The sequence below is a fragment of the Diabrotica undecimpunctata genome, chromosome 8 (genome assembly GCF_040954645.1).
Source record: "Diabrotica undecimpunctata isolate CICGRU chromosome 8, icDiaUnde3, whole genome shotgun sequence".
Lineage (NCBI taxonomy): Eukaryota > Metazoa > Arthropoda > Insecta > Coleoptera > Chrysomelidae > Diabrotica > Diabrotica undecimpunctata.
Window position 1 is genome coordinate 16,228,330 of NC_092810.1, and position 25,640 is coordinate 16,253,969.

Sequence of the window (25,640 nt, forward strand, 5' to 3'; positions counted from 1 at the left end):
TCTAAAACTCGTGAATTCAATACTCCTATGCTTATGTGCTTTGTGGATTACACAAAGGCCTTCATAGCAGCAGCTATGGTCCAGACTAGTGGAAATGGGAACATCCCACTACTTAAGTCAACTAATTAGAAGTCTATATGAAAATAATAAGTGCACAGTAAAAATAAACAAAACCCATTCCGATCATTTCAGAACAGAGGCAGGTGTCAGGCAGGGATGCATAATCTCGCCAACTCTATTTAATATATACAGGAAACACGATATGCGGAAGTTACTAGACGGGTGGAAGGGTGGAATATCAGTAGAAGGTCAAAAAGTCGGTAGCTTGAGATATTCTGACACTTTCACATTGACATTCACTTCTCTGAAGAGAAAAACAAAACATATGGACTAAAGCTAAATAGTAGTAAGACAAAGATCATGATAGTAGACAGAGCTCGGAATAATCTTCAATACGTTAAAGAAATTGGTGGCTTTGAAGTAGTAAATACTTTCATATACCTGGTGTACCTAATAACAAATGCCGGAGGGTGTGACAAAGAGATACGTAGAAGGTTGACTATTGCTAAAACAGCTATGATGAAACTGGTAACAATTTGGAAAAATTTTAGCATAACAGTAAACACAAAACTAAGGCTGGTAAGGGCACTAATTTTTTCTATAGCCACATATGCATCCGAAACGTGGACCTTGAAGAAAGCGGATAAAAATAAACTAGACGCTTTTGAAATGTGGGTAACTATTCCGCCGCATGTTAAGAATATCTGATAACAACTGACAGTCGAAGGTAGAGTTAAAGGAAAGGGACCTAGGAGAAGATCTTAAAGCCGTTGGGTAGATCAAACAACTAGCCCAGGACAGGAAAGGATGGAAGGAAATCGTGAAAAAACTGTAAAGGCCTGATGGTGTCACCACATCCCAAAAGGGATTAGGACTGAGAAGTAGGATATCATACGCTGGGCAGTGAAGGACACAATATTTCATAAAACATTATTTATTTTAAAATTTTTACAATGTGTGATATTTGACAAAACATTGCTCGGGATGAAGTCTTACATTACATTTAATGCATCGATATTTACTACACTTGCCACATTTGCCGCACCTTCGTTGTTTTTCAATTTTGTCCACCAAATGACCCACATTATCCAAACGAATTTCATCAGCAACATGTTTTAGTGATTTTGAATATCTGGAGCTGTCAGCAGGACCTCCACAATTCCCCTGTAAAATTCTAATAAATAAATTGCCTCAATGTTGCGGTAAAGAAGCCACATGTTGATTATTAACCCATTCAAGCAAAATCTAAATATCGCCCAATACCATTTTTTAGATCGAATTTCAATCCTATATAAATTAGCCTATATACAGTGTGTCTGTAAAGTATGGAATAAATTCGATATTTCCTAAATAAAAAGCGTATTTAAAAAAAATCTAAAATAGGTTGATTTTTAATTTAATGTTTTACATTTTACTATAAAATTGCATTATATAAGATGATACACATTACAGTGATGACGTCATTGGATCTTGTTTTAAATGTAACACCCTGTATTTTAGGGCATTTTTAGATCGATAAAAATGAGCTGATTTCAAAAAAGTAGAATACTCGGGTCTAATGGATATAATTTGAAAGATATGCGCTTAGAAAATAAATTATTTATTATAAATTGCAAAAAAGTAGCCTACTTCTAGTTTTTGGTAAACTGTAATTATTTTTAGTAACGTTCAATAACAATTAAGTAGCACGATAATTGTATTAATTCGTGAATGTTTTGTATTATTGCTTAGAATTAATTTTAAGTAGAAATGAATTTGAGTGTAAAGCAAAGAATTGAAATATTCATGATGATTGGGTATGGAAACAAATCGCGAACTCAGATGGAAATCCAGATCCAGAAATGCCCATTACGCAGTCAACAGTAAGTAAGATTTAAAAGAAATTTCGAGAACTGGTACGGTTAAAAATGCACGCAAATCAGGATACAAGACAGATGCAAAACTCTACAAAAGCGACTTATTTGTTTATGAAAGTTGTACAACAGATTAACATATTATTCCGTCCTAACCTCAAATAGGAGGAAGACGAAAAAAATTAAGTGGAGTGATTGTAGATGCAATTGACTGGATATGGATTTGTAAGTCTCACAATTATTACTACATATCATTTAAAATTTGATAACTATAGTTTCTTCTTGAATCGCGTATTTTTTTGTTAGTCAATATATGGTCAGTTTGGTTTTTAAGCCATTTGGTGAATGCCAAGGGGTGTTTTTGAAATAAGTGTTGATGATATATTGCCTGATCTATCTATCACCATATCCGTGAGTTCCAAGTACAAAACTTTGATTCATTCTGCTTGTGGCCTATTTTGGCATTTAGGTCTTCCTATCAGTGTAGTATAGTCGGCCATTACCTCTCTTATCGTAGTATTAACGTCATCGTAGAACCATTAAACTTCTTTGTCTGTGTGGACACAAATAGACTATAATATAACTCTATTACTTACGCTTTTAATTGTGAGTATATTCTTGTGAGTTTTTTATTTACCATACATCCGATGCCACCATTACAAGACTCTCCTCGTGTAGAGTTCCCGGCGAAGGTACCATTTATTCTTCACTTTTTCTAAGTACTTTGGATAACCCAAGTATATCCCATTTCCCATTATATGGAAACAGCAACATTTATAATAAACTTTAGTAATACTTCTACAATGAGTATTATTTGCACTGGACGTCTTGTGTAATTCCGCTTGACGGTCTTGTTGGTTTACTCTTAAATTTTGCGTTACGTGCAGTAAACACTTATTTGTGCACTGATTCCATAAATTAATATCTATTTATTTGAAAAGAAAATTCCAGATTTGGTCTTAGTAAATAATTAAAAACCGCCGTACTTCTAAGCGTTCATATTTTGTTTGGTCTGTGATATATATAGTCGCGCCTATTTCAATAACAGCGCAGAGTTTTCGCGAAAAAATAACACATTTATTCTCATTTTCATTTCCGGATAATCGGGTACTCTTAACCGGGAATATTTGACATAATTTTTCCGATTCCGCACTTGAGCGAGCATAGCTCCATACAATAAATTACCTGACATTTAATAAATGTCCCAAACCACACCACAAAACGCAAAAATAGGAACCGAAAGCAAAGAAAACCTCAGTTTTGCATGAATAAATTTTCATGAAGTTGAAAAGCTGAAAAGTTAAGGCTCAACCTCGCCGGAAAGAATTATGAATCTTAATTGTGAAAATGTAAAGGACCTTAGTTTGTATTTGAGTTCATAACAAACTAAACAACATACAGGATGACGAGGAGTTAATATAGAGTAATAATAAAAAGACCATCTACACAGAATCACAGCACAATTAAGCTATGATGTATTGTTGCTTTGTTAGAGATTTTCTTGTTTTACTTTCCTGGTTTATATATATATATATATATATATATATATATATATATATATATATATATATATATATATATATAGAAATACTATAAGAAATATAAGAAATATTATTGACTGTCGATATAAACAAACAACACAGTTTATTAGGGCTGCAGTCAGAAAGTTTGGCCGGGATGTTACAGAAACACTCTTTTGACTTTTGGTCTAGCTTTCGGAATAGTTTTATTCCTTCTTCAAGACACTGTAATCAGAAGAATGTGTAAATATTTACAATATATCACAAATTGTCAGTGCAACATACTAGTCGTTGAGATTATTTATATACAGCTATGACACTCAACATTAATCTATATAAAATATAACATATAAAATAATGAACAAAATATATTTTAAAATTTAGTTAATGATAGTAAAACTTCGTTTGTGACATCTGTTAATGGTGTGTTTTGACTGATCCATAGAGAACAGAAAGAAAAAACAAAAATAGTATGATTAAAATATGATTAGTTGTTCTTCAAGTTTTATTAATGGAAGTAGTATATGGTAAGTAGTAGTATATAGACAAATAAAGGCAGAGAAGAACAAGAAGAAAATCCATCTATTGTATACATAAAATTTGACATTTTGTAATATGTTAAAGTAGTTTTTTAAAAATATTTGTTTCTTTCATTTAAAATTTAAAATACCTATTTGACTGTCTATTGTTAACATAGGTATTGGTTTTACTCAGTATATCAATACTCAAATATGTTAACAAAGTTGCCTTTGTTAACATATTTGTAATCTAATCGATAATATCCATGGAATTGTTTATTGGTTTTGAAGTGCATTTAAGAACAATTTGTATTTGAACGTAAGATTAACGAAAAAGGTTGTTTGAAAGAAGTCGGGAATTTGGAGTTTCTAGAAAATATTAAAGTACTTACGACTGGGAAATTTGAAGACGTTAAAATGAAGAAAGAGGAATATTTGTTTTGACCAATGAAAAGGAAGGAAAGTTATTGATGAAAGGGGTGTTAAGCCAAGAGAGTTTTTGGCATGAAAGAAAACGACAGTGAGTGTAGAGACAGTGTAGAGAGTTGATTCCCGATAGCTGAAAGGAGCAGTTTGTGTTTAAGAAAAAAAAGTAAAAAGTGTCGGTCTTCGTTAACCATAAGCCTTGTAGGCATCCGTAAAAGTTACAAGTACAAAGTAATATTTTTTGAAAAGTTAAAATTAAATTCAGTGAAAAGTGTTGTAAATGCCCACATAATAGTATCCGAATCGTGTTCCAAGCTATTCAGATATACCTCTATATTTCTTTCTAACAATATTTTCCTTTGCAAGAACTTCTGTTTCATCGACGCATAAAGACTCCAGTGTATTTTGACAGGAACTTTTAAATAAATAGTTTCGTAATATTTTTAAATTATTTCTTATCAAGAATACAGAATTACTTATTCTTACCTGGTAGGTACCTAGAAAAACATATCCAAGAAGTATCACGAAATTGTCATAAATGAAAATATGTATACACCTACTTTTATAACCATTTATTAACAATTATTTACAATATTTTCTCGGAATATAGATCACTGTCGGCTTACTTAATCTTAACCTTTTAAAAAAGTCTTTATCATTACAAAAATTAAAATGTTCAATTCTACATCAAATATTATATTCTCGCACTAAGTTTATCAACATTAAACATCATACTGATCATACTCTCCGATTTCATTAAATCTTTTAATATCGATGCCTCTAACCTACATTAAACGACAATATTTAGGTTATATTTTTGATTTCGTGATAACCTACAACATAATAACGAACTAAAATAAACACAATTTATTTTCCAGATAACTTTTTATTCAGTACTTTATTTGGCAAATAAATATTTTATATTTTATATGTCAAATAATTTTAATCTGTCAGTTTATCTGTTCAGATTCAAAAACAAAATACGATTGACTCATAGGTTGAAATGTCAGTAGTCAAATTTTTTTTGTTCAGGTACCGTTAGGATTTTAAATCTAAACTAACATAAAACTTTAAATTATTTTGTATTAAATTCTACCTTAAATATATTATTAAAATTAATTATTAATTATATTAATATGTAATTAATACAGTATTATTAATTAAACATCGTTTCAAGAACAAAATATGGTTGAAATGTCAAATTGTGGTAGTTCAGATTTCTTTCCTAGATGGCGTCGTTACTTTACTGGACAAACGGTGTAAACTCCATTCGCTTAGCTCGGGCATATTTTGACAGATTCATTGTCGGAAACCTACAACACAACAATTCCTACGTCTCAGTATTAATAGCTCAAGTATCCTACTATTGCAGACTTCTTTCTTTAAAAAAAGAAGAATTATTCGAAATAGTGGAAGTGTATACTAAACCCATCAAATTTCGGGTAGTATATATTTAAAAAATATATTTTAGTTGTTATAATTTAACATAACTATTTATTATATGGTGCAGATAAATAAATATTGATTGTCGGTAATTCGCAAAGTTCTATTTTATTTACTATTTAGTTTGTTTACTATTAATATTGGCTATGAGTACGTGTGTTTGGTTTTATAGTAATTTCCAGCCACTTTTAGTCTGTCAAAAAGTAACTAACTTCGCAAAAAAATAATTACTAAATTCACTAGACAGTTCGGACTGGGAATAGCGAACCGAGTATATCATAGTCTTTTATATAGATAGATAAGTTATTTGTTAATTATAATTGCCATCCCACTTGGAAAAATTAAAAAAAAAATACATTTGAACTTGGAAAAATATAATAGAAGTCAGTAAAAAAGGTTTGGTGAATTAAAAATTCAAAAAAAATTATTATTATATATTGATTTAAATCAAATTGTTAAAGATAGGTACACACAATTTATTAAACAATGATATTAGATTATATTTTTGGCAATATTGTACTATATTTTAATACATATTATTATAATATATCACATACATATATTTTCTGTATGTGAAATCATAGTTACGTATTACAGATTATAGTATTAACAAATATTAATCACAAAGATTGTTTTAACTTTAAAACCTTTATTATTTATATTATTAATCACGTAAACGTCACAAAGTTCAATAGAAGAATATACGAAATGATTGTAATAAAGTAAAAAAAATAATACATATATACAGGACAGTTTGGAAAACTTCACATAGGTTACATAAGTACATCGTAATGTTAAATTATATTATTCAGTTTAATAATCAAATACACTGTTGTCGTCACTAGAATCATTTAAATCAATCCTTAATTCTTCAGAAATTACATCTATGCGATATTCACTTCTTAAATACTTATCTTCAACCTTGACAACATGTTCACACATTTTCTTCCAGTTATCTACAGTTACTCTAGTAAATTCCTGTTCCACCAACACTTTTACGTCTTCTAACTTAAAATTAACGTTTTGTTTTCCAACTTCATTTTTTATTTGCGGCCAAACCATTTCTTTGTCTCGAAACATGTCCACATTCTTGCAGCACTTTGTCAAATAGATATTGAATATGATCTTGTTTGTGTCGTTTGATGATTTCATACAATTGCGGTTTTAACATTGACGTTCTTCTTCTTCTTCTTCTGGTTCCTATCTGTTTCGGATGTTGGAAATCATATTGGCAATCATGACCTTGCTCGCTGCGGCTCGAAACAGCTCCGTTGAGGTTTTCTTAAACCATGTTCTTAAATTCCGCAGCCATGATATTCTCCTTCTACCGGGTCCTCGCTTACCTTTGACTTTACCTTGCAATATAGACTGCAGCAGGGAGTAACGGTGCTGATTTCTCATAACGTGTCCCAGATATTGCAATTTTATGCTTTTGATCGTAAACACAATATCTGGTTCCTTCTTTATTTTTTCTAGACCTTCCTTGTTCGTGATCCTTGCTGTCCATGATATTCTCAGCATTCTTCTATAAAGCCACATCTCAAATGCTTCAAGTTTTTTAATAGTGGTGTCTGTAAGCGTCCATGCCTCCGCCCCGTACAACAACACAGAGAAAACATAGCATCTCAAACGTTTCATTTTTGTATCTAGGGATATGTTGTGACTTTTGAAGATGGCGCTCATTTTGTTAAAGACCGTTCTTGCCTTTCCTATGCGGCACTTTATTTCCTGTACATTGCTCCACTGTTCGTTTATAATAGTTTCCAGGTAGCAATACTGTTTTACTCGCTCTATCTGCGTCCGATTAATGTATAGATGAGCCCCATTTATATTCTCCTTGCTGATAATCATTTGTTTCGTTTTGTGGGTATTAATGTTTAGTCCGTACTGTTGACTGTACTCGTTTATTCTGTCCATTAGCCTCTGAAGTCCCTCTAAACTATCTGCTATCACCATGGTGTCGTCGGCATATCTAACATTGTTTACTCTTTTACTCTTAACTCCACGTAGTATTTTTATGTGATCTGTTTCTTCTCCGTTAATTTTCATGTATGCGGTCTGATTCCAGTAGAGTTCTGAATTTATTGTGAGGTCTTTGTCATCCAGGTCTGTTTCTTTTAAAATGTTTATCATCTTTTGAAGTTGAACTCTGTCAAATGCCTTTTCATAGTCGATCAAGCACGCGTATACGTCGCAGTTAACGTCCCTGCATCTTTGAATCAGTACCTGTACTCCGAAAAGTGCCTCTCTGGTACCCACTGCTTTAATGAAGCCGAACTGTCTGTCCGATATTTGTTCCTCGCACTTCTTATAAATTCTTCTATTGATGACTCTAAGAAACAGTTTCAACATGTGGCTCATTAGGCTGATTGTTCGATATTTTTCGCACTTTATAGCCCCCTGTTTTTTAGGTATCGCTATAACATTGACGTTACAAATGGTAAATTTTTTTCTGTCAACCAACATATCATATCCATTTTTTTAGAATTACTGGTGGGTGTTTTATTAATTTGTACATTATGATATGACGCATTATCAGTAACAACAACAGATGTAGCAGGCAAATTGGGTATTACCTGTCGTTTTATCCATTTTTCATTATTTTCTGAATTCATATCATCATGATAATCTCATGACTTTAAAGTCAAAAGGGCATTCTGTATAATACCAGACCCCACCACCATGTACAATAATCAACCTACTTTCTTTTGAAATTTTTTTGAACAATCCATTGCCGCTGTCATCTGTCGAGCTATTTGGCGTAGTGTGTCCTGCATGTACATAGGTTTCATCAACATATACAATTGACTTACCTTTGCTTCTGTAATATTTAATTTTGTCCAAATATTTAATGCGTAGAGCATGAATATCATTCCGTTCATTAATAAACGTCGATTATCTTTCGTTTTCTTCCATTTAAATCTCAAATCTTTCACAATTCTGTAGAGAGAACTCACACTTCCAGTGCACTCGTACACCTCTTCAAGCCTTTTCTGCAAAAGCTTCAATGATACACGACAACGTTCAGTCTCATGAAAACGATGAATAGTATTTCTAATGAACTGTTTTTTATACTCCCTCAAGTCTGTCACGGTTGCTTTCCTTTTAGCAAGTGTTGTAGCTGGAAATTTTAGTGCATTATTTGACTCCGAGTTTGTTAACATCTCGCTTGTTGAATGATCGTTTCTACTGTACGTAAAGATACTCCAGTAGCTTCACTCACACGTTGTTTAATACTGGTTCGATTATATTCAGGAAATAGTATTTCCATATATTTAAATACATTGTAAACTATTCCTTTGGATTCTGGTGTCAATCTGACGTGTTTACCCGTACTACACTTAACCATCTCCATTCTACAAAGTAGTTCTAATGTGCGTGGTAGCACCTTTCTTGTTGAAACTCGACAACATAATGAGACTAAATTACGAATTCGTTTAAAATCCAGTGACTAGAAATTCGCGGAAATAATTCTTATGTTCTTTGTATGTCCTTAACGAGTTGTTAAGGAGTCATTAATACTGACTTTATAATTAGGGGAAATGCGGATATTACCGCCCAGCGGCAAATACCGTCCACTCTATACAATATGTTAAACATAGAGAAATAGTAACTTTGACAACGTTGAAGTGACGTCACGATACTACCGAGAGAAGCGAGCAACAAGATCGCCAGCCATAAGCACGTTTAGTTGTTTGACAGAGATAAATGTGTTTTGTGTGGCGCCGCTATAATATTTACGTGCTCGAAAATAATTTGTAAGTAACTTATTTTTATACTTAATTTATTGATTTTTTTATTAATTAGTGACTGGTCCTCTTATATATATATATGGATCGAAACAAATTCTTTCAATATATTGAGAAATAACGATTAACAATTGTTTTGCTTATGATATGGCGATGGCGGGTAATTTCGCCCAACTTGGGCGGTATTACCCTCCAGTGAGCGGTATTAAACATTAATTTATACATTTTTAATTTAGGATAAAGAATGCCAAAGGCAACGGTGAATTCACGGAAAAAGGCAACTTGGGGTGCAGAACAACTTCAGGGAGCTATAAATGCAGTTAGAAACGAAAAGGGAAAAAGGCAAAGTGCAAGAGAGTTTGGTAATATAGGATTTCTATTTTTTAATCCATTTTCTAATGTTCTTTTTTCAGGTATCCCATATTCTACATTAAAAGGTACTAAATGGACTAAATGCCAACAATGCTTGTGCAGCACAACTAGGTCCTATATCCTATATTTTGCAGTGAACAAGAACAGCAAGTGGCTGATCGCTGCATCTATCTGGCGAAGATGTTCTATGGTCTAACGGCCACTGATTTACGAAGAATCGTCTACGAGTTTGCAGTTAAAAATAATATTAAAAACTGCTTCAACGATGGCAAAAAATGGCCGGTAAAGACTGGCTTCAAGCTTTCTTAAAACGGCATCCAAATCTTAGTTTGAGGAAACCCGAGGCAACCAGTTTAGGGAGAATTTCGGGTTTTAATGCTGAAAGTGTAGGCCTTTTTTTCACAAATTTAAATATAGTCTTAACAAAATATAACTTTCAAGCCTGCCGTATATTTAATGTCGACGAGACAGGTATTACCACAGTGCAGGTGCCATCCAAAATTATAGCCCCAAAAGGTGTCAAACAACTGGGAAAAGCTATAAGTTGGGAGAGAGAGGTCGAAATATAACTGTGTGCTGCTCAGTAAATGCATCAGGGATATATACATACCACCGATGTTTATTTATCCTAGAATCCGAATGTCGGATCAGCTCAAACGCAATGGACCGGTAGGTGCCATATATGAATGCTCGGCCAAAGGCTGGATGAATGAAGATTTATTCTTGATTTGGCTTAAGTATTTTAATAAACACGCATCTACTTCTAAGGAGAAAATCACAGCAGTCATTGTTCTTTATCTGCATATGAATTTTGCCGTGAAAATGGGATCATTATGTTATAGTTTCCGCCTCACACGTCCCATAAGCTACATCCACTATATCTGACATTCTTTGGGCCGCTAAAATCTGCCTATTCAAGTAAATGTTCTCTCTATAGGACACAAAATGTTCACCAAAAATAACACCATTTGATATATCGGAAATTTTCAATCGAGCATTCTAGCCACCATGAAAAAAGCTCAAAAAGGCTTTGAAATAAGTGGTATTGTTCCATATAGACCGAATATTATCAAAGAAGAAGATTTTTTGCCTTCCACCCTTTATAACATTCCCGCTGTCAAACTACAACTTCCTGAAGCTGATATTACTCCCTATACCTCCAAACCAAATCGAGTACCTTCAAAAGATGCAGTCTTGGAAATAAATGAACCTGATATTATTCCAAGTACATCAAAAGTCATCGAAGCTCAGGCAGATGTCGCTCCTTCATCATCAAAATCGGAGCTTATAAACGAGAGACAAGGAGATATATCTATTGAACAAATGACACCGTTGTGCGTAGTGAATGAAAATAAATTAAAAAAGAGGGGTAGAAAATTAGGCATTTCAAAGATTTTGACGGCAACTCCAGAAAAAATAGAACTGGAGCAGAAAAAGAATAGAAAATTACAGAAGAAAGGAAAGCAAGAACATGTTTGGGACATCATAGGCAAACGACTATGACAACTACCTAATGCACCAAACACATTAGATGAACTGTTTTTGCGGTTGGTTGAAATTTGGGATCAAATTGATCAAGAAAGAAATCAGAACGATTATTCTTAGTATGAGAGATCGTTGTCAAGCAATAATAAATGCCAGAGGAGGCAATACTCGATACTAGTACACGGTACTAGTAGTTTCTTCAACTTTAAAAATTTCAATTTCGCCATTAATTTATAATGTTAGTTTGTTTAGATCAGTTGTTTGTTTAGATGTTTAGATTTATGATCTTATATTGTTAATTACAATACATTTTTTGTAAAAAAAGAAGAAAAGTTTTTTATTTAAGATGTTCTAAAACAGTCATAAACCAAAAAAGAACAAACAAAAATTTTTTCATTACTTAAAATAAAAATTTTAATTTTTATAGCGCAGTGTATTTTGTGGAAGGACTCGTCACTCTATTTGAAATAAGCTGTACTCACCTGTCTGCTCTTATTCCATTGTCGGCAATAAGTTCGTCAGCGACGTTTTATATACTTCAATTAATTTCTTCATAAATAAGCAATAATTGTTTGATTCGTCTAAACCAATTGAATGATTCGTTGCGTAATTAAAAATATTCTTCCAGTTTCTATCAATTCGGGTGACATCGCATCCAGAATCGATTAAATGATAAGCACAACTGAAACTTTTGTAACGACAAGCCAGCATCAAAGGTGTAACACCGTCGTTGTCTGTTTGATTGATGGGATATATTTCTTTGAGCAAAAACTTTAGGAAATCAACAGCATCATTTTGGATGGTATAAAGCATTGCGTCATAGGCTACGTTAGACTTTTCTATGAAAGTTGTTTCTGTTTTGATATAATTAAATAATAATTTTGCAAATTCATAATTTCTATGTACAATAGCAGTAAGAAAAGGTGTCCGATTGTTTATGTCTAAAGAATCTATTTCAACGTTTGTCCCAATTAGGTAAGATTGTATATCGATAAGATTTTCTCGGGCCGCTATATGCAGTGCAGATTCTCCGTTATTATTTAGGGAATTTCGGTTTATTTTGCTATTAGAAAGTAATTTGCTTACAATATTTTTATTATTGCTTTCAACGGCGTAGTGTAGTGGACAATTACCAAAATTATCCTTATGATTAATATCCAAACCAAAATCAATCAAATAAATTGCTACTGTTTCATTATTTATTAATATGGCTTTATGAAGCAAGCTTTGTTTTTCCTGGTTAACTTGGTGTAAGTCAACTCCTTTGTCTTTTAATAGTGTTACTAACTTAATATCGTCTAATACAGACCAAATTAAATATTTTGTATTCACTTTTTGGAGACTATAGCATTTCTTTAATAAAATTTCTAATAAAGTGTAACATCTATTAATAGTTATAAAGTTAAAATCGTTCTCAGTTTGTAAAGCCTTGGTTAATTCACGACCAAATGCTATAAAAATTTCGTCCGACAGTATTTCCCCTTTTAACATTGCCTCCATAAAGATTTGCACTGCAGTAAACTTTGGTTTTAGTAGAACTTCGGTAACTAAAATCTTCAAAAAATTACTGTCGTTAGAGCTTTCGTTGATTATACGAGTTAAATGTTCAGCAACGAAATATTCAGCAAATGTTTGGTGTATGAACCTAAATGAGCTTCCAGCAGTATTCAAAATCCCTATTCTATTACTTATATCGTGATCATAAACACTAAAGGAGTATTGGGGAATTCTAAAATATCGATGAACATGTTCGGGAAAAAGAAGCTGCAATGCGCATTTCCTATGATATTCCATTGCCATGTTAAAGGAAGATTCCATTGATCGTTTTAAAGTAATATTACCGTTAACATTATTTTTTTTCATGTAATCCTCTTTGATTTTGTTGATAAATTTGGTATATACTTGCGTTAAATTTAGTTCAGCAAGCGCGGACTGGTCAAATGTTCCTGTGTTAATATAGGACAAGCAATTATTTTCAAAAATTTTTGCTACTAAACTGCAGTGCAAGGGATTGCTAAGGAAAGTTTTCACAGAACGATATCTTAAGTTTTCAGACATTTTTGTAATAATTTCATCTACAAATTCGCTACATTTTTTTTCTTTTTCTACAGTTAGTTGACTCAACCAATAATTAAGCAGAAAATGGAACTGTTCTTCTTTATTTAATGGTTGTAATGAGCAAACAACTGAATTTGGAAAATTTAAAATATGTTGACAATTATTTCTAGTTGTGACTATAATTCTTTTAATATTTGAAGCATCCAAACAGTTTTTTATTAGAGTTAACACAACTTTGTCATAGTCAGGACTAACATCATCAAAACCGTCAAATATGATAATTATCTTGTGCACATCAAAAAGCCTTTTATCAAAATTACATGTTATTTGATTGATATCACAAAGAAAGCGTTTTATATCGTATTTTGTATCTTCGTAATGTGTGTATTTGTCTAAAATACTTTGACACATATTTAAGTCTATTTTTGGAATCCAATAATTGTGATTTATTATTAGATTGTTTTTCAAATTTGATAGAATGGTGGATTTTCCCATTCCTGCTTCATCAGCAATAACAAGTAGTTTACTCTTTGGTTCATTTACTATCCATTTAGCAAAATTTTCTTCAGTCTGATCTAAATAAGGAAAACGGATAGTTCTTGGTATATAAAAATTAGTGATTTTTTTATCATCGTAGGAATATATTTTAATTTTCTTATCCGATGATATCTCTACTAAAGTATCTTCATCTAGCACATTGTTAACATCGCCTTCTAAAACTTCTGTTAATTGTAAGTTTCGACCTTGGAAATCTAGTTCTTTGGAAAGAATTCTCGTTTGGCTTTCAGACTCAAAATCACTAAATTTAATAGGTTCATTAATAGTAATATCTGGCTCAAATTGACTGATAATATCTCTGTTATGGGTAATAAATATTACAGTCTTGTAATCTTTAGCAGATATACTTTCCAACATCGTACCTAACTTATCTTGAATATCTTCAGTTACTTGTTCAAACAAAGGTATAATTAATAATACGGGAGATGGTGTCATGAAAGCAGGAATAATATTTGTTTGACTATTCAGGAAATCAATTAGATTCCCCACTATTACTTGTTTCTTTTGATTGCCTGCTAAAAGTTTTAAGACATGCATTTCGTAAAATTCCTTGCATTTAATTTCATAGCAAACTTTCTTTTTCTTTTTAATTTCAGTCATTTCAAATGTTTTAAAAATCCATTTAATATTCATTTTTATATGAGCAATATACTTTACGGTGTTAAAATCCGCTATAATTCTTTCAACATCGGCAAAAGTAAAATATATTCCTTTGGGCTGAGTAAACCAATTTTTGACTTCATTGTACAAAAACCTTATGAAGTCCATCCTATTTTCCTCCTGTATATATATAATTTTTTTAACAAATTCTTGAATCTTATCTTCTAGATAGTCATCAGTTATCCTAATAAGAACAAGTTTTTCGAGAAAATAATTAAAAAACTTATCGAAGTTTTCTAAATTTTCAAACAATAATAATCTTATATTGTTATTAAAAGTATAATATTCATTAATTCCTTCAAATTCTGTGAATATATAATTTTGACCATCGTCTCGATTTCTTTTAACAATTAGTTCTTCTACATATTCCGTTTTTTCCGAGATTTCTACATTTGTAGCGAAGATAAGATACTTATCATTTTTATTTACTAACTTTTCAAAACAATTCGTTTCTTTACAATTTTCAAAGTATTTGGAAAGGGCGAAATCATCCTTGTTACGAGGATCTATATGAGAAAATTTGAACACATTACTTAAGTAATGTTTAGCTTGGATAATGAAATCCACTTTTGAAGTTTCGTAGACAACGTCATCAAAACCTTTTGCAAGTTTATTTTCAGTAGAGAGCCTAAACGACGTTTTGTTGTTGACATAATCGTTTAGTAAAAAATAAGTTAACAACTTTATTTGATATTCAGCACCATGAATTCCAGCACCACCTGTTAGTTTTGGATACGTCTCTGTCATAGTCAGCTTTAAGTTTACATCGTTTTAGTTTTAATAAAATAAATGGCCTTTATATATATACCATCAATAGAAATTACGTGTAGTAAACCGTTCTCCAAACGTGAGTTTCTGAAAATAAAAGAAATTTTTCTAAGCAACATTAGAATATTTAAATTGATCACACTAGTATTTTCCTTCGTATAAAGCAGGTCCACGCGAATATCCTCCAAACAACAGGCGCCCTAAATCAATTCGAGAAAGTAGACGAGTTCACGTATCTAGGATCTTCCTTAAGCAATGCAGCCTCCTCCCATACGGAAATTCGCAGAAGAATAGGGATGGCCAAGAACGCGATGAGTCGACTGTCAAAAATATGGAAGGACCGCTCTTTATCCAAAAAACTCAAAATGAGACTGGTACGGACACTCATTTTTTCAATCTTCAGTTACGCTGCCGAAACATGGACAATAAAATCAGAGGATAGGAAAAGGATTGACGCATTCGAAATGTGGTGCTGGAGACGAATGCTACGCGTCTCGTGGACGGAGCACAGATCCAATCAGTCGATTCTCGAAGAGCTAAACATTCAGACCAGACTCTCCTCTCAGTGTCTTGCAAATGTTTTAAAGTTTTTTGGCCACATTGCGAGAAGAGACAATGACAACTTAGAAAGATTAATTGTATGCGGAAACGTAGAAGGACGTAGAGGCAGAGGACGCTCACCTATCCGATGGTCAGATCAAGTACAGAAAGCCACTGGAGAGACGTTTTCCGAGTCCATGAGAGCAGCCCAAAATCGCAAGAGATAGAGAGAATTGACAGCCCGCATTGTAGGAAATCACGATCCTCAGCAATGAGGAAACGACAAGAGACCCTAGGGGACGTGAAGACACGTCAGGGGGAAGCAAGACAAGTCGAAAATTAAATTAAATTTAGGTAGTCTTTCTAAAATTCTAAATTAACCATGATGTTTAGAAAATTAAAACAAACCATTGTAACATCTGACTTTACACAGAAATTTGAAATCGAATGCTATGTAAGCCGTTCAATGTGGCAATAGCGCGCATTTGACAACCGAGCGTTTCCAAGCAGCGGCTCCCTCCTTCACTCCCTCCACCAGATGCTGGCCCGCTAACCGCAGACCGCAGCTAATCAATTTTGACTCTGACTGTCTGACTTGAGTGTTTGAGATACCTCGGCCTACCCTGAACGTATTTTTGTATTATAAGAGCGTACGTGTTGTGAAATTTTAATTGTCGTAGTTGACTTTCATTGATTTTGTTGGAGTGGGAGAAGTTATTGTAATCAAGATGAACTCAGCAAAGAAACGCAAGTATAATGATTATTATATCAAATATGGGTTTATTTGTAAGCGTAAAGATAATGGAGAACAAGGCTAAAGACGAGACAGCCAAAGCAACGCCAACATGGAAACTGATGGGACATATCAAGGCTTGATTTACCTGATAATGAATGCCAATATCAGGCACTGATCCAAAACAAATTGCAGACACTGGAAGAAGAAGAAACATCAACGCCAAAATTAACCATAGACCAAAAATGGCAAAATATAACGAACGCCATAGAAAGTGCCGCAGCGGAAACGATAGGAAAAGAAAGGAATAACAAGAAAAAAACCAGTGGTTTGACCAGGAGTACAAACAGAGCTTGCATCAGAAAGCAATCAAGAGGCTAGAGTTACTAACACGCCCTACAGATGAGAACAGGGAAGACTACAGAGTAAGAACTCAAACGAGAAGACTTTTGAAAAGAAAAAAGAAACAGTACCTAGAAGCGCGAATACAGCAACTGGAGGAGGAACATAGAACCGATCAGTGTAGACAGTTTTATAAGGACCTAAAAACAATGAAGGGCAACACGACCAACAGCCCAACATTTATAAAAGACGATGCAGGACAATTGCTCACAGACGACGAGGAGATCAGCCGCCAATGGAGAAAGTATTTTGAGTAACTCCTAAATACAGAAAAACCTACGACAGGGGAACGAAAACAGTACCAGTTAGCCGAACCTGAAATACCAGGGCCTACACTAACTGAAGTAAAGTACGCAATTTCGTCCCTAAAAAACCATAAAGCCCCGGGCCCAGACGGCATACAGGTGGAACTATTAAAAAAAGGGGGAGAAAAGCTCCACCTTGAGATATATTATCTTCTGTTAATTTAGAGAAAAACCTAAATGGGTAAAACCAGTTTGATTTCTTAAAATTTTAAAATAGGAAATTTTGAAGATAGGTAAAAAGAATTAATGCGTATGATTGGCTAGGAAGAACGAGGGTAGGAGAATAGGACAGTCGATGTGAAAATTGAACCAGGAGATTTGAATCAGTGTGTTTTTACCATCCAGAACGAGAAGTCCAGTTTGAGAACACTGTGTGAAAAATAAGTATAAGTTGTTGTTTGTGAGTTTAGTTGGTGATAGCAGACTAGTTGAAGGCAAATCGAGACCAGGTCAAGAATCCCAAACTCCTTGTATCCGAAGAGACTCCTAACTCTATAAGTAAAGAAACAAAATGTATATAAAGTTTACACAAGATAACCAGTCGAGGCGGGAAAACCATTTGCTAAAAGAGTGCCAATATTTGGAAGAGTGTAACAGTTTTGGAAGGACGAAGCAGAGCTACGCGTGTTTGGAGAATAGGACAGTTTTGCGGGAACGCAATCCGGAGACTTGATCAGTGTCCGTCAGGAAACATCGTAGAGAGTAAACCAAAAAGTCAATCAAATTATTTGTGATATAAGCGTTGTATTTGTACCATATATGTTTTTTTAAACCCATATCATAAAGTAATTGATTAAAAAGAATTGAATTCACAAATGCGATAATTGGCACATAATAAAATTTTGTTTGTTTTTTAGGAAAGTTAATTAAAACAATTTTTATAGTACATCAAATAACTTGGTTTCAAAGGGAGATAACAAAATTAACTTTTCTTTTGTTCTGAGGAATAGATAATAAATCTTACGTTAAAACACGATCCTTATTTTTAGATTTCTATATTGTATTTAAATAAATGGTGTTTTTTTAAAAAAATCATAAATTGTGTATATAATATTTATTCTTTTTGTCTATCCTAAAGAAAGCCAGCATCCAGAAAATACTTGAGACCAAGAATTGAAGAAAAAATATTTTGTTTGTAGTGGAGAACCCTGAGAAATTCAATCTAATTTAATTTAATTTAATTTAATTCGATTAAATTTAACTTAAGTTAAACTTAAGCAGATCCTAATTATATATTATTTGCTATTATTATTTGATAAACTGAAAATGTTGTTTGTATTTACTATCGGTTGAACCTGTGAATATTGACCTGCATTTCTATTTAATTGGCTTTGTTTTTCTTTTAATTGAAATTCATTTTATCTTAGACATTAATTATTTTCGTCTTTGCCGCTAGTATTTATTTCAATTTATAAAAAAGTTAATTACTAAGCACCAATGACACTCGCAGAACGAACAATTCACTTTAAATTTTGGACCCATACAGAAAAGAACTATTTTTTTGTGCCTGAAAAATGGCTTGGAACTTATTAAAGAACATAATTACATATTAATACGTACCAGTAAAATACCAAATTAAGTACCAAATATTTAAAAACAAGTTTCACTTATTTTCTAATTGTAAAATTCCTCTTGATTTATCTGTATAATTTCGATATTTTTAACGACTTACAAAGCTCTTCCATAATCATGTCTATATATTTAACGATAAGTTTTTATGTCTATTGATAAGAATGATAAACCTGATAGGTGTCAAAGGCATGATGAAATACCGTCCATTTTTTTATTTTTTGCATGTACATTAGGGCGTCCCGTCTTTGCATAAAAAATTTTTTTTTGGCTACACTATCGCAAGAGGTATCCAAATTTGCGTAATTTTTCAGAGATTATAAAAATTGTAAAATAAATACGATAGCATGTCACCTTCAGGGCTCTACTAGACTTTAAAATTTTGTAAATTTTACGTTTGTACAGGCCTAAATCATATACTTCAAATAATACACAAATTAAATTTAAAAAATATTTTATTATTAAAATTAATGAAAAAGGTTCAAAACAACTTAACAAACAAAATAGATCCTATTTGATGACAAAAACTTAAAAATTTGAACTTATTTTTGTGTCAAAAATTTGGCATTTCTTTCCGAGACTCCAACCTGATTCTGATAAAGCTATCTCTAGAAGTAGCACCAGTTACATTCTGCGAGGTCTCTGTAATCAGTTTAACACATCTTTCCACAGATTATGTGTGGCAGGGAAAGTAAAAAATATACAAGCTTTTATCTTTTACCATGATGTGAAGGTCCTCAGTAGAAATATGCCGAAGAACCGGCGGTGTTGTATCCTGACATTCGTGCTACATAATAATATCGGTGTAATCTTTAGCAGAGAAGTTAATTTTTGGTGTTTTAAATATTCTGCGTTTATCGCTACTTTCAGTGTCTCTAGTTTTTTTTATTCTTTGCCATACCAGCTCCCTAATGTGATCTCTACCATCAAACAACATACTCACAAGTACGTTTTCTGGGTGGGCAAAAAAGGCATTTCATTCGATAACGGTATACACAACAGATCTTAGATTTTCGGGTAGAAATCGAGAGTACATAATTAGTTGAAAAATATGCTTCGCTCTATCCTTAAAAGACGCTTTTTTCTTAATTCTGAACCACATCGAAGCATATACTTTAACAAGCAATTGTAAATTTTCTGATGTATTTAGCGTACTTACATAAAGTCTGAGTAGACGATTAGCAGTAGTAAGCCATCTGTAGTGCGCCATTTTTCCAGGTTGACGGTTTGCCAATTCAGGAGTACAGAAACCGGTTAATACTGCTTGACATATTTCATATAGATATTTTTGATCTGTACTTAATTGATTGACCACATTTTTTGGCAAGTCAGGCAAATTACCATTCACAGCACAAAAAGTCACGGTGGGTTTATTTTTATAAGCAATTAACTGTTTTCCAATAGGTCCGGAGTATTCTCTAGGACACGAAGTAGAACCATGTATGGTCAGGAACAAGTGACGAAACGGTAACTCATTGGCATGAAGCAAACAAACGCACCATTGTAACGGTCTCTCCAAATACTCCTCTAAATATTGAATCACACCACCCTTCCAGCCAATATTAGTTGCAGTTCCATCACATCCAACGCAAATTACATCATCTAAATTCAAACTTTGACCCTCAAAAAAAGTTGTGATCGAAGTAAAAATTCCATTTGCAGTGCCACGACTAGGCGTTGTATGTCCCAAATAAATTGATCCAAGTTCTGATAACAATGAAATGTGTTCTTCCAAAATCTCTTTGCGATGGTAACGATTCCCCATTTTCTCATTTATCAGGGTCTTGTCCTTACTTCCATCAAAGTAAATGCTATTTACAACAATACCTGCAACATATTTTGAAGCATCTCTTCGGGCTTTACATACAGCTCTGTGGATTTTGTTTTTATCAATAACCAGTGTCAGATCTTCGGTAGAAACCAAACCCACGTCAACCAAAACGGCAGAAGCAGCAGCAGCAGCAGATCGCATCGATAAACTGTATCTATCACTTTAGCAACTGTTGGAAACTACAACGTATTTCTATTAAACGTGAAAGTCGACGGTGTCCCTGTTGAGAAAGAGTCAGGCACTGCTTTTTCTTCTTCATCACAATTTGCTGATATAGAATCGGTCGTTTGAGTAGCACACAACTTTTTTGTTGCCCTTATTGATTCTTCTGATGTAACCAAAGTTCACAGAATTCTCTAAACTTTAACGGAACGTATATTACGACGCAATATTATACAATCATACAGTACAAGCTCAATTTATTTTAGTTCAGGAGCCGAAAAAATATTATCACAAAAATGACAATTTTTCCAAACTTTAAAGATTGGTAGAACCCTTAAGATATATTTTTATTTTATTTTTAAAAATACTGTGATAATCTATTGGTAATAACATAAATTATAAGAGGTCTTGCATTAAATAATGTTTTATATTTAGTTCAGGATGCGAAATTAAGTATAGTAAAATATTACCATAAAAATGACAACTTTTCAAAACTTTAAAGTTCGGTAGAACCCTAAAGATAGATTGTTATAATTTTTTTTTAATTATTGTTATAATTTACGAGCAATTACCCCAATTTCAAGAGGTCTTATATTAAACAAAAACAAAAAGCGACTTTTCGGGACACCCTAATGTACATGTACATATTAGAGATATTGAACTTAATGCAAGGGAAACCAAGGCTTTGTTTCTTTCTGAAAACAAGCTTGGAAACTAAAATTAATAATTTTAATATAAATTATCTATATATAGAAACAAAAATTATTAATATATATTTTTATATATATATATATATATATATATATATATATATATATATATATATATATTACACTTGAAATTTTCCCGGGAGTTATATGTGCTTTCTGTAGTTTTCCGGGTTTGACACAGCTCCAACCATACAACCAAATGCAGAGCAGCTACAACCATATGTAGAAGAAGCGTATTCTTACGTCAAGAATGCAAGCCACTTCATCAAACGTATAAAAGATGTGACTCTTGAGCCGGGACATTTGTTAGTCATCTTCGATGTGGTTTCACTTTTTACGAACGTTCCTATAGATCAATCATTAGAAATTATAAGCAGAAAGTATCAAATACCACAGGATACTCGATACTCTAAATCTAACAAAGCACTGCTTAAATAACACATATTTCATCTATAATGAGCAAAGATATAAACAAATTGTAGGAGCACCGATGCGATGGATTCACCACTGTCACCGGTAATAGCAAACCTGTTTATGCAAGAAATAGAACAGCGAGCAATAGAAACAGTCGAACACAAACCCAAACTTTGACTTAGGTACGTGGATGATACTTCTATAATCTGGACACATGGAGAAGAAAAACTAAAGGTTTTTTTAGAACACATCAATAATATTCACCATAAAACCCAGTTTACTATGGAACTGGAAGAAAATGAACAACTACCATTTTTAGATGTGTTAATAATAAAGAAGGAAGACGGGCACAACGGACACACAGTACTGTTCGTTGCAAGATAATTCGGATGGAATTCCCCAGATTAAGAGACTGGGCCGATATCAAGCACAAAATGACTGTACTCCCTTAATGCTGTAACGAATAAATGATACAAAGTAGGTGTAGCCAGGTACGTATTTCAATTTTGAGTTGTTAACGATTGGTAAATAAAATTTTAAGCATAATTTTGTGTATATATATACAAGGATTTCCACAGTTTTCACTGTATTCCTTCACTCAACCGTTTTCTCCAATTTTTCCTGTTTAGCCAGTCCCCTTCCTGTAGGTTTCTTCTACTCATTGCTTCGTCCACTTTATCTCTGAAAGATCTTCGGGGTCTGCCTCTCTTTCTTCTTCCTATCGGGCTCCACTCTGTTATTCTATTCATCCACCGATTTTGGTCTGCTCTTCTGACATGTCCGTACCAGGTTAACCTCTTCTGTTCGGTGTAGTCTATTATGTCGGAGTTCATTCCCATTCTCCTCTTAATCTCCATGTTATTTATTCTATCTCTTCTTGTTACTCTGCAGCTTCTCCTTAGGAATTCCATCTCTGTTGCTCTTATTTTGTTTTTGGTTTTCTTATTTATTGTCCAATTTTCACACCCATAAGTGAGGATACTTCTTGTCATGGTATTATATATTTTTTTCTTTGTTTTCATGCTGATGTTCTTATCCCATAGTACCGGGTTCAATTTTCGCATGCAGTCTCTTGTTTGTCTTAGTCTATTTTTTATATCTTCCTCCGTTGTTCCTTTGTTTGATATTATGAAACCTAAATACTTATACTTGTCTGCTCCTTTGATTTGTTTACCTTCGTCTATTTCCAGCTGTTTTATTTCTGTATTCTCCGTTGTTAGGTATTCAGTTTTCTTTAGGTTTATTTCCATCCCATTCTTTGTATATTCCTGTTCCAGTTTTCTCATCATAAAACTGAGGTCATCCTCGTCTTGTGCGATCACTATTTGGTCGTCGGCAAAACTTAGCGTATATAGATATTCGTTCCTTACTGGTATACCCATTCCTTCGCACTTTCTTTTCCATGGTTTCAGGGTTTTTTCCAGGAATATTTTGAACAGGACGGGGGATGTGGAGCAAACCTGTAGTAGTCCCTTTGTCATCTTAAATGGACTGCATATTCTATTGCCCGTTTTGATAGCTACTTCATTATTCTTGTAGAGTGCGTTTACCGCGTCTATTAATCTTCGTGGAACTTCGATGTCTTCCATTGCTTCCCATAGCTTGATTCTAGGTATTGAGTCGTATGCCTTCTTAAGATCAACAAAAGCCAGATGGACGGATCTATTTTTAGCCATTCTTTTTTCTATTAGTTGGTTGACCGTGTAAATGTGATCTAAGCATGCTTTCCCCGCTGTGAAACCTGCCTGGTCTTCTCCGATTTTATCTTGTATATATATTTCTAATTTTTCCTTAATGGTCTTTCCATACAGTCTGCCTATAGACGATATAATGCTGATTTCCCGATAGTTTTCGCAGTTTTTTCTATTTCCTTTCTTGTATATTGATGTCATATTATGCTTGGGTCCATTCTGCCGGTAAGTCTTCTCCATTCAGTGCTCTCTCAAACATATTATACGGAATAACTTTTCCGATCCGTTTTTTATCAATTCATTTGGTATTCGGCCGGGACCTTCTGCTTTTTTGTTCTTTAGAGTTTTGATCGTTCTTTTTACCTCAGCTAGGCTTAATTTGATTTCGTCATGTGTGTAGATTTCTATTCTATAATTTTGTGTACCTATTTAAATTTAATCAGTTAATTGCATTTGTACTTGGTATTAATTACAAATTTCTAGGTACTTAAAGCCAGTGTTTATAAGAGATTAGAAAATTTCTTGGAATTTTATTCAGGTAAATGGATGTTTACTTAATATCAAATTATCACTAAATGGGCTTCTGTGAGAAGAAAGTTTATTTGAAAAGAACTTCATTTTTCTTTTTTCGTTTATTTAGAACAGAATAACTATAAATATGAGTGATGTTGAAATGATTAGTGACGATGACCTGTACATTCCTGCCACTATTTCAGGAAGTGAAGACGAGTCCGAACCTGAAAAACGTTCTGGTTATATTCATCTCAACACTAAGGGCTAGAATTTCAAACTCCAACAAAGAAATAGAAATAGATGGAAAGAAATGGAATGTACAGAAGCTGAGAGATGCAACTGTTGCAAAACAGTACTGGGAAAATATTACCAATAGGTTAAGGAATCAAAGTCTAGGCGAAGAAGACCAGAGAGATATAGACTCCTACTGGAATAGGATAAAGGAAGATATTGAGTCAGCAGCACAAGATGAAATAGGAACAGAAACTTGTATCCGAAAAAATCACTGGTTTGACGATGAATGCAAAGACGCAACACAGAAAAAAAATGAAGCCTATGCAAAAATGCTTACACGCCGAACTAGAATAAGTATAGAGATTTACCAGACAAAGAGAAGAGAAGAAAAGAAAATACATAGAATGAAGAAACGAAACTACTTAAAAAAGGAACTTCAATATATCGAAAACCTCAACCGAGAGAAAGAATTCAGAACATTCTATAAGAAAGTTAACATCAACAGAAAAGAATTCAAGGCAAACACAAATCAATGTAGAAGTTTAAATGGCGATCTATTAACAACAAGAACAGACGTACTAAACCGATGGACGGAATATTTTTACCAGATACTTAGTATAGAGGAAGAAGAAGAAAACCCGGAAGACCAAAGCTGTGAGGTAAGCGAGCGGACGAGAGGGAGGAAGATCCACCAACGATCTTGGAAGTTAAAGACGCTGTAAAAACTAGCCAGAAACAAATCACCCGGAATAGATAATCTCCCAGCGGAATTATATAAAGAAGGTGGCTACGATATCATAATAGCGCTACAGCAGCTTATAAAAGAAATATGGATACAGAAGTCCCTTCCCAATGATTGGAATATTGGAATACTTTGCACCATACACAAAAAGGGAGATATCTTTGAATGCTCTAACCATCGAGGAATTACGCTCCTAAATGCAGCGTATAAAATATTCTCCAATATACTATGCCATCGTATGGCACCATATGCAGAGCGAATAATAGGACAATACCAGGCTGGTTTCAGAGCAGTTTCTAGCATACCAGTTTCTAGCATAGCATT

At 33.3% G+C, this 25,640-nt stretch overlaps 1 protein-coding gene across 2 annotated transcripts; it reads right to left on the reverse strand.

Moving 5' to 3' along the window:
* Positions 1-1,054: 1,054 nt before the first annotated feature.
* LOC140447207 (uncharacterized) lies at positions 1,055-19,127 on the reverse strand. 2 transcript variants are annotated; one of them, XM_072539720.1, is made up of 3 exons: positions 19,011-19,127; positions 11,909-15,557; positions 1,055-1,224 (listed from the first exon to the last, which is right to left on the reverse strand). In XM_072539720.1, the coding sequence occupies exon 2, from the start codon at positions 15,447-15,449 to the stop codon at positions 11,919-11,921; it is 3,531 nt and encodes a 1,176-aa protein (XP_072395821.1). In that variant the 5' UTR covers positions 15,450-15,557; positions 19,011-19,127; the 3' UTR covers positions 1,055-1,224; positions 11,909-11,918. The 2 variants fall into 2 exon arrangements, with proteins under 2 accessions (XP_072395821.1, XP_072395823.1); XM_072539722.1 differs by lacking the exon at positions 1,055-1,224 and adding an exon at positions 5,244-5,690.
* Between the last annotated feature and the right edge of the window lie 6,513 nt (positions 19,128-25,640).